Genomic DNA, 10,560 nt, shown 5'->3' with positions numbered 1-10,560 from the left:
TGATTCATAGAGAACTTAAGACCAGGAAAAATACTACAACGTCGTTTAAAGACATTGGACAATATTGGTAATTGTCAAAGACCAATCTTCTCACTCGGTGTAGCTCAACATTATGCATACAATAACATACCTGTGAAAATTTGAACTCAATTGGTCGTCGAAGTTGCGAGATAATAATGGAAGAAAAAACACCCTTGTCACACGAAGTTGTGTGATAACAGATGCTTGATTTCGGGACATCAAAATCTAATTCTGAGGTCTCGAAATAAAATTCAAAATATTTTAGTGGATAATTACATCTTTCTCGAAAACTACATGACTTCAGAGGGAGCCGTTTCGCACAATGTGTTATACTATCAACAACTCTGCATTGCTTGTTACCAAGTAAGTTTTTATGCTAACAATTATTGTGAGTGACAACCGATACCGGTGCCTTTAAGACAGGCAAAATACTACAACACAGTTTACCCACTGTTTCTAACTAAGGACTGTTGCAAATAATGTACTGTTCCCATGGACTTTCTCGGAATGCAATAATATGTTACCTGCAAATTATACATGATGCACCGAATAAAAACTCAAGAGCAAGTCAGCCAAAATAATTTGACATGGATAACATCTTGGGACGGGGCAGTAGAACAATTAGTCTGTGCATTATAGCCACGAGCGCCTGCATGCTACATCTCATTATTGAGGGAGATATTGTGCAGTTTTTATGCATCAGAACCAGAACCGGTTTGGGAAAAACACCCGCCACAAGCACTTAACATTTTGATACAACTCCGTACAGGCAGAATTCTCCTGTTTCTCTTGTTTTACAATAATTGCTTTTAATTTTCCGTTTGCATTCTTACATGTTTACGCCCAGCTTGAAACTTTAACATCGTTAGTTTTAGTAGTGTGATTTGTATGTTTATTTGTTCTTAACAATGTAATTAAAGACACTGGACACTATTGGTAAATGTAAATCTAGTTTTCAAAGTTGGTGTATCTCAACATATGCATAAAATAACAAACCTGTGAAAATTTGAGCTCAAATCGGTCGTCGAAGTTGTGAAATTTAATCGAAAGAAAAAACACCCTTGTCGCACCATAGTCACACGAGTTGTGTGCTTTCAGATGCTTGATTTCGAGACCTCAGTTCTAAATCTGGGGTCTCGAAATCAAATTCGTAGAAAATTACTTCTTACTCGAAAACTACCTCTCTTCAGAGGGAGCCGTTTCTCACAACGTTTTATAGTATCAACCTCTCCCCATTACTCGTAATCAAGAAAGATTTTAATTAATTAATTAATTATTTTGAGTAATTACCAATATTGTCCACTGCCTTTAAACAGGGCCCAAATGGAAATCAGTTATTGTTTTTACTGATTTGGCTCACCCTGAGGGGAAACAAATATAAATAAATAAATAATCAAGCAACAATTATTATTGGTCACTCCAAGATAAACATGAAGAAGGACTTAAACCTAGACATGTAAACAGCACAAAATGACGCGGTTATGTCTTACAAATCACTGAGCAAGACAGTCCTTTTAGACCCCTTCCCAAATCTCGCAATTAGTAGTCACTAATTGCAAGATGAGGTCTGACGCACGCATTATAAAGCCCCCCCCCCCCACCCCATCAGAAACACGTGACATTATTGACAGATATAATCAGAGAAGTCCTGCCTTTGGTTGCGAATTGAGAATGCAAATAACATCAAGGCCTTCCGGTCCACCTAGAAAAGAGGCAAACAAATCGAAGTCGTATCACTCCTCATAGACTTCCCAAACGTTGTCCGTCTGCTGCACAGAAAACTTAAACCCCTCTTTCCGATTTTGAAATCGATTCACTCCATTTGGTGCATGAGTAAAGTTGAGGTTTGAAATGGTCATTGTGTGTGAACAGATCTTGGGGTTCTGAGATGGCATTAATTGATTCATGTGGTACTCAGTGTTTAGGAATTGGAATTGGTACAGGGAAACAAGAAAGGAGGCAAACAAATAAAAGTCGTAGGCCAAGACTTTCATATCCTCCGTCTGAAAATGGAACATTAAAACCCTCCCGTGGTTTATTTGTAACTCGGCTTTACTATTCGGTGCTTGAGTATAGTTGAAGTACCCATGGTCCTTGTTTGGGCAGATCTTAGGGTGTGCTAAGACTGCATTTTGTTTGATGGGGTAGGCCTACTCGCTGGTAAGAATATTGGAACGGGGAAACGACTTGACAAATCTAAGACAACGCTAGGAGGAATCAAGATGTGCTCATAGAAGCCGAATGTCATCATCACTGATTCTAAAATAGATACACACTTTACCTCTGAGCCATTCAAGGCGAAAGAGAATAATTATCTCCTGGAAGATAGTAAGGCCAAATAAATAACCAAAAAACATGTTTAGCGTCTCTGCATATTTCCTTTTTAGAGGCCGCTTCGTTTTTTGTCTTTGCTTTTTTTGTGACAATTGTTTACGGAAAAAAAAACATGATAATACGAAAAATAATTATTTATATTATATAGTTTGAAAAATAGCCCAGCCGTTTGTATTAAAAAATGTGACGGGCGGCCATTTTTTTTTTTTTTTTTTGGGGGGGAGGGGGGTAAAAAAAAAAGGACAAAAAACTTCTCCTTCCTTTTCGGGAAAAGAGGGGACGCTAAACAATTTTTGGTTTTGCTTAACCCCTCTCTCTCGGTAGATGGAGAGTGTGTTGAGTTATTGCAAGTAGGACATGCCACAAGCAAAGATGTGAGAAGAGACGACTTTTGGTTTTAATGAAGACACTTTTCTCCTCGTCGAAGATGTGTTACCTGTTATGGACTCCATCATTGAGCAGTCCTTGCACGCATAGTGTCTACAAAGGGCGCGATACCGTCATGGTCAGAGGAAGTCTTCCGTCACTGGTAAGATGAATGACAAGACACAGTTTATCAACCCAAAAAAGTAGGCCCTACGACGTCACTGATGACACATCGCATTAAAACAACTTACTTCGATACTTGAGATGGTTGGATCGAGGAGGATGACTTGAAGAACGCAAACAAGGGAAAGTCATGATGAACGAGAGGTAGGCCCTACATACGTAGTGTCTATAATTATGCGCAATTCATTCGGTCTTTAGACGCTGAAGATAAAGACAGATTAAACCGGCATGGCAACAGAGTGGACAAAGCTGAACTAGTTCACTGTAAACACTAACTTACAAAAAAATACGAACTAGAGCCTCCTAGAGGACCCCCCCCCCCCCCCCCCCCCCAGAATACTTTAGTTGGCCACAGGACTCCGGGGAGAACCAATCAGAGCAGTAACTGCTCTTCACTGAAACCTCTGAACTCTTATAATTAGGCCCACTTCTCTTACATGTCTTCAACCAGTCTCCTGGCGATGTCCTGAGCCATTCGTTGAGTCTAGACCTACATATAAAGAACGCAACGGTACTCGTGAATAATACCGATCCACTTTAAAGCTATACCCCCGGCCGATTTTTTACCAAAGTTTCACCCAGGTGTTACAAAGCATGAGAGTACTGTCACTTTTCAAAACTTGGAAGTCCCCGAAATTCCGAAAATCTACTCCGCGGTAATACAATATAATAATGACAGTTCTAGCAAAAACTACGATCTAGCAAGTAGCATAGTACATACACACATGGTGATACCGCAGACCAACCTCACCATCCAATGCCTCAATCTTGGCTTATAATCTACGGGGGATTACATGTTTTTTTAAGCATGGATATAATACCGAGACATAAATACATTACTTAATACATCATCTCCAAATATTCTCTGGTTTCCATATTATTTTGTGTTGTCTCGTCATTAAATTTGCAAAGTTGCACCGTTCTTTGAGAGCAGCGACCGCCAGTGTGGTGGTGCGCCCTCTTTTGACAATGTACATTATAACTACAGAGGGCGACATTTTAAAATGGCGGCCCCCATGGTTGACAAACAAAGCACTGAGGATTAAGACAATACAAAAATGCAACATTCGGCCTATTTGGGTAAATATATAACTGATCAATTATCCAAACCAACTGTTCTGAAAGGAACGCTGGAGAAATGGCCATCACGAAAATGGACCCCTGATCATTTAGCGTCTATTTTGAAGCAGAAAGTCAAAATACGAATTGGTCCAATCTCGGCCCAAAGTTTAAAATGTGAGTTTAAATTTCAAAATTTTATTTATACCTAAACATGCTAAAGAAAGATCGGAGCATGGAGCAAGAACTCCATGAACTCCATAAGTTTCTGTAGTTATTTGAGGACAGAGCAAAGACGGGCATAATATTCTTCATACTTCATTACAATTTAGTCTGTTAGTGTTAGTCTGTTTGGTTGGTGTTTTCCGATTCAACGATTCGTTTGCCCTGCATATATGGCCTTGGTGTTTACTGTTACTTCTACTTCTACATCGCTACTCGGCAAAGTCCCATGATGGGATATCACGCCGTTGTGGTCTAATCTGGAACAATCTGCAAACTTGTTATGTTAGGGCCTATATATTGCATGATATTGGGGCTTATTTGTTGATATATGGCCTGAAAGTGAAATGTCTTCAGTATACATATGACGTAAACATAGATTGTAGGTCATCTTGGGTCGGTTTCAAAAAGAGTTAGGACTAGTCCTAACTTGGGACTAAACTAACTTAGGACTAATTGAGGACTAGTCCTAGAATTTTTAGAAGATATTATAAACTTATAAAGGCTAGTCCTAAGTTAAGACAGGTAATCGTCCTTCATCCTAACTCGAGATGAGACTGGTCTTGAGTTTGACTCTTTGTGCTTGTTTGTCCTCTACAAAATTGGTACATCCTTTTTTTTTTTCTCAAGGACCAAATGTAATTATAATGCTTGCTTAGAGACTAAGGAGAGTACCCTGGCCTTACTTTACTTAAAGCCATTGGACCCTTTCGGTTCAGAAAAAAAAAAAAAGTTCACAGATTTACAAATAACTTACAGGGTTTACAGAAGGCAATGGTGAAAGACTTCTCCTGAAATATTATTCCATGAAATGCTTTACTTTTTGAGAAAACAGCAAATGTCATGACACGGCGAAACGCGCGGAAACAAGGGTAGGTTTTTCCGTTGTTTTCTCCCGACTCCGATGACCGATTGAGCCTAAATTTTCACAGGTTTGTTATTTGATATAGAAGTTGTGGTACACAAAGTGTGGGCCTTGGACAACACTGTATACCGAAAGGGTCCAATGGCTTTGACTACTGACTCAGTTCGGGGCACTGTTCTCCTTTTTTCAAAATTTGTCATTATCCATGTTATCGGTAAAAGTTTCAAAAAAAAGGTACAGCGCCTCTGTTTCCTGGGTCTACCTTTTTAGGTAACCATTTTAGTTTTCCTACATGTATGAATCAAAGTTACAGTTTTACATTTGTACTGGAACAATTCAAAGGCCACCAGCCAGGGGCGTGGGGGGGGGGGGGGGTAGTTGACTTGTTTGCTTCAGTGAAGTGAAGTATCTTTAAAGGCAGTGGACACTATTGGTATTCTCAAAATAATTATTAGCATAAAACCTTTCTTGGTGACGAGTAATGGGGAGAGGTTGATGGTATAAAAAATTGTGAGAAACAGCTCCCTCTGAAGTGCCATAGTTTCCGAGAAAGTTCTGAGTAATTTTCCACGAATTTGATTTAGAGACCTCAGATTTAGCACACAACTTCGTGTGACAAGGTTGTTTTTTTCTTTCATTATTATCTCGCAAGTTCGAGACCGATTGAGTTCAAATTTTCACAGGTTTTGTTATTTCATGCATATGTTGAGATACTTTAACTGTGAAGGCTAGTCTTTGACAATTACCAATAGTGTCCAGTGTCTTTAAGAAAACTGAAAAAAAAAACAAGGGACTCACCTTTGTGTCGTTTCATTCCATTCAGGCTCCGTGCTGTGGGAGACTGAGTGTACATTCGAGGAGGCAACCTTGGATCAATTTTGCATGTGGCTTGACAGTGACTCATCAACAACTGGCCATCTGAACTCATCTGGAAATCCACTCCTGAAATACAACAGAGAAGAACACTGGTGTTATGTGGACTACAAGGAGATGGCAGTCCTTTTCAAAGATCATCCAGATATTCTGAAGGTGAAAGGTTGACCACCAACTAGAACAGTATCTTGGGCTCTGTAACCAAACAAGATTATTTTGACATTTGCATTTCTAGTTTGAAAATGCAAATGTCAAAATGTTTTTTCAAATGAGTAGAGACCTAGTTACTGCATTTAGCCCACAACTTATTTCCAAATGTTTGACATTTTTAGAAAAACAAATGATTCATACTGGCAATGTTTGAATATAAACATTTCCATGAAATCCGCATAAAGTCTGACAAACAAAAAAGTGTTGTTTCCTGTAAAATACTGGAAAAAAAGTTTGGTATTTAGGGGGGAGTACTGTTTTAGGAGAAAGGAAGTGAAAAGTATTGGATATAGAAATATGAAGGGATTTCATACATTTGAATGTATTATCATATTTTATACACCCTTTTTACAAGAGGCACAGTCAGTCAAAAAACTTGTCTGCATGTTTTTGATAGTTTTGGTCAAGTTACAGGAACCAATGATATGTTTTGTGTTCGTCCAAAACAGAAATCATAGGCATGTTGATGATTTCATTGATTTCTTGTGAAAAATAGAGGAGATGATCCCGATTTTGTTTTGTTTTTCGTTCAACCTTTTGAGTAAAATTAGAACTTCTTATGGGGCAAAGTTACCAGAAAATAGGTTGTGTCTATAGACGATGTGACCTCTGACGTCACACAAAAACCATAACATGATTCGCGCGCGTTCCGCCAGGCAAAACCTTTGTGGTTTGGCAGCCAGCTAAAAAGTGTACGCAATCTTACTATGACTACGCAACTCTTTGCCCGGCGAAACATGACGAATATAGTGTTTTGTCAACAGAGGGCAATTAAAATGTAAACATAGGTCACATCGTCTATAAAGTATTCCCTCAGCAGTATAATGATTTGTTGACTTTTGCAGGCAGTACAGTGGAAGGACTTGGGGTTCCCCAACAGGGATGGCAGACAGAGTACAATATGGATCGGCAGTGAACAAGCATTTACACCTGGCCATTACGATACCTATGGATTCAACCTAGTGGCTCAAATATATGGCAGGTACATATAGGAATTGCTAGATCCAATCTTTGCTTTTAACCTCTCTGTCTGACCACAAGGTTTTAGCAAGGATTTGGGTGTCCAATTTCGCTTGAAATCTAAAAACTGTGTCTCCGAATTTGTCACTTGCAATGCCAAGATAAAACAGGGTGTCCAAATTTAAAACATGGTGTCCAAACGACAACCCTCTGGCTAACACTACGTCTGAGTCTGACCAATTGTCATTCGCTCTGGTTTTGAATAAGGAAATGAACGAGCAGGCGACAAGGTTTTAAAACTGGCAGGGCAAGCCGAAGGCAAGGTCCTTTGCAAGGCCTTGTGTCTGGCGACTTGCATAAACAAAATAATAATTAAGTTTTTTTAAATAGGTTTTTAATATGTTTTCTTATTTCTTGATTAGGAAGAGATGGCACCTGTTTCCACCGAATCAGACGCACCTCCTTTACCCAACAAGGATTCCGTACGAAGAATCAAGTGTCTTCAGCCCAATCAACATTGCCAACCCATGTATAGAGCATTACTCGAGATTAGTAGAGGCCACCCCTTACACTGTCACCCTAGAGGCTGGAGATGTACTGTTCGTGCCCAAACACTGGTGGCACTTTGTGGAGTCCCTGGAAGTGTCCATGAGTATTAACACTTGGGTCGAAGTGGTGAGTGAAATCATAAAGCCCTTGTCAGACTATCTCTTATCCCTGTAGAATACAGCCCTGGGGAGGCCCCAACAGCTTTTACCCCCGGTTTACTTTCAGACTGTCCCTGCTATGCCTAGGTTCCTATTCCAAAGGGTTCCAGGTGCACATTTCAAGAATACCCTTTGGTTGTACCCCTACTCCAGAGCAAGGCTGGCTATACCCCAGTGCACGGCCATTTGCCGGGGTAGATCAGGGGTAAAGCAATCCAAGTGTGAAAGGGCCGGATGTTAATCCACAGGGTTGCCCCCGGGGAATAGAGTAGTGTAAAAAGGGCTATAGATCCATAAACAAAACAATCACAATATTTTAGTTGCATCAAGTGGACTGTACCTGAAGACCACATTCAAGGGATTTACAAAGGGCTAGTTTTGTTGCAGTTGACAAAAATGTTGGAAGTCTCTTATGTGAGAGAATTTTTAACTGTAACTGGGGGGTGGAGTCAGCGTAGTGGTATCTTTCTTCGCATTCCACCTCTAGTAAACTGGGTCGAATCCCACCAGGGCACTCCGTGGATTTGGTTTTCAGTCCCTTCCTGAATGCGTGGGTTTTCCTGGAATATTTCTTTAGGGTTTTAGTCTGACATCTAAAACTGAAACTTCCTTCTGTGTCTTCTCTCCATGAGTTTTTTGGAGTGCCCAGTGATTAAATTCGCTTTTCTGGGATTCATTGGTTTCACAACCACAACCTATTAAATCCTCTAAACTCTTGTGACATACTTTCCCTTTTTAAAATCAAATTTCTTAGGAGGTTTTATATGATTTTGTTTTTCCACAGGAAAGTGACAAGGTCAGCAGAGTTCATGAAGCAGTGACCAGAGCTCTTGTTTCAGGATTAATGTCTGGTGCCAGTAACCAGCAAGACTGGCTCAATCCCACAGAGGTAAATGAGTGCTTCCTATTTTTAACTCTTTAAGGCTAGACTTTGTAAAATGTTTATTAATGATAAATATAATAATGAATAAAGTAACATTGTATTTGATAACACCAAACAAAATGTAAAACTTGTGACTATAAAGCAACAACATAGCAGCAACAAATCAACCACAGTGGAAACAGCACTTAATATTTTGAAAAACAGTCTGTGAACTCCACGAACACAAATATAATAGCATATAAAACATCCACCTTTAAACTGTCTTTGATATATTTAGCTTTGTAAATATTTGCTCATGTTCAGGAGTGATCTTTGGCCATGGAATGGTCTAAACCCCGTTGGAAGTTTTCTAATTTTGTACCACCAAGTATTGGTTTCTGTACACAAAACTGTTTTATTGTTCAGTTTTTTTCAAATGAAATTCTATAATTGTGATTCTGTTTGTACTTTGCAGGGCATTTGTGAAGATGAGGTGAACTATCGATACATCAGGGCTGCACTGCAGGAATGCTCAACCAAACAGTCCTCACAACCATCCAAACAAGTACCTGTAGTGGACTCGTTACAATCCACCAGTAAAACAGACAAAACAAGAATCAGCAACGATGATCTACCTCACAGTTCACAACTTAGCCAAGTAGAGGTTGCAAGCTCGGAAAAAGTTGTTAAGAAAATGAGAGTGGAAGAGACACAAGTGGGAAGAAAGTCATCAACTGTTGATATGGACTTAGAAGAGACCGCAAATAATCAGTGCCAAAGGTGTGAGGACGAATCTCTTCAAGTTAGTATTGGATTTCCACAGGCTGGACCTGAAGTGAAAGAGGAAGGAAGTACTACCAGTAGAGACAAGACAGCACTTAGGACACAAAGTCTCGAGGATGACTCAAGTTTCACAGGATTTATACACGACTCACATGAAGAAGACAATGTATCAACGTCTCAGAAGACATTCAAGAGTTGTCTTGGTGATGATACAGGCTCTAACTCTCAATCACAATCTCATCATGGTGAACCAGTTGATTTAATATCGAACTTCATTGTGGCAGTTAAATGTCAAGGTGCGATTTACAAAACCGATCACCATCCGACCACTTTGGGTTGTTGTGAAAGGTCTCTACAAGGGGGGTCAAATATGCCAAAAGGGTCAGAGGTTAAACAAACTCTACCCGTTGCTGATATAAGACAGTTGCTCGTTGAGTGTGTTACTCACCCATCGGTTATTGATTTGACATCAAAGCTACTGAGGGACAAGTTTTACCAAAAACAGACAAGCAATATAACAAACCACAGCATTTAGTTACCATGTGGATGTATTGTTAAGAAAACTGAACCCAAAACAAATGGATTCCAGCTATAAATAAATATTTTAGTAGAAGAATATATTATTAGAAGAGCATAAAGAACTGCTGTGAAAATCTTTGAAATAAAAATTGTATTTGAAATTTATATCAACTAGCAGATTTCCCACTTATTTGATTGTCTGTTGGTTTTTGTTTTTGTTTTGTTTTTGTTGTTGTTGTTTTTTTTTTTTTTTTTTTTTTTGGGGGGGGTAGTTTTTCTTTTCTTTTTCTTTTTACTTGTTTGCAGGGGGTGCGTTTGTGTTTGTTTGCGTATTTTTGGGGGGATGTTTGTTGTGTTTGTTTTTATCTAAAACCATAATGTCCATTTCTTTGAGCTGCAGTCATGACAAAAAAATACTCTCAGATAGGTTGGAAGCATGGCGGCCAGCTTTTTGTGTACATCAAAATTGCTTTTCAATATGTACCTTTTTTGTTCTAAAATCGATTAAAACAGGGAATCCTTAAAAACAAAAATCAGAAGAAAAAAAATAGGATGTCATTTCTAAACAGCAGAAGAAAAAAATGCTTTTTCCACCA

General features: G+C 39.1%; 1 protein-coding gene across 2 annotated transcripts; it reads left to right on the top strand.

Moving 5' to 3' along the window:
• Positions 1 to 3,911: 3,911 nt before the first annotated feature.
• LOC139937424 (HSPB1-associated protein 1 homolog) lies at positions 3,912 to 10,129 on the top strand. 2 transcript variants are annotated; one of them, XM_071932562.1, is made up of 6 exons: positions 3,912 to 3,984; positions 5,874 to 6,079; positions 6,979 to 7,115; positions 7,516 to 7,768; positions 8,585 to 8,689; positions 9,138 to 10,129. In XM_071932562.1, exons 1-6 carry the CDS (start codon positions 3,963 to 3,965, stop codon positions 9,978 to 9,980), a joined length of 1,566 nt encoding a protein of 521 aa, XP_071788663.1. In that variant the 5' UTR covers positions 3,912 to 3,962; the 3' UTR covers positions 9,981 to 10,129. The 2 variants fall into 2 exon arrangements, with proteins under 2 accessions (XP_071788663.1, XP_071788662.1); XM_071932561.1 differs by having other exon boundaries at positions 3,919 to 4,140.
• Positions 10,130 to 10,560: the final 431 nt, after the last annotated feature.

Source organism: Asterias amurensis, chromosome 5, assembly GCF_032118995.1.
Source record: "Asterias amurensis chromosome 5, ASM3211899v1".
NCBI lineage: Eukaryota > Metazoa > Echinodermata > Asteroidea > Forcipulatida > Asteriidae > Asterias > Asterias amurensis.
Note: the sequence above shows the minus strand (reverse complement) of the source record. Positions and strands in the feature narration are given on the sequence as shown.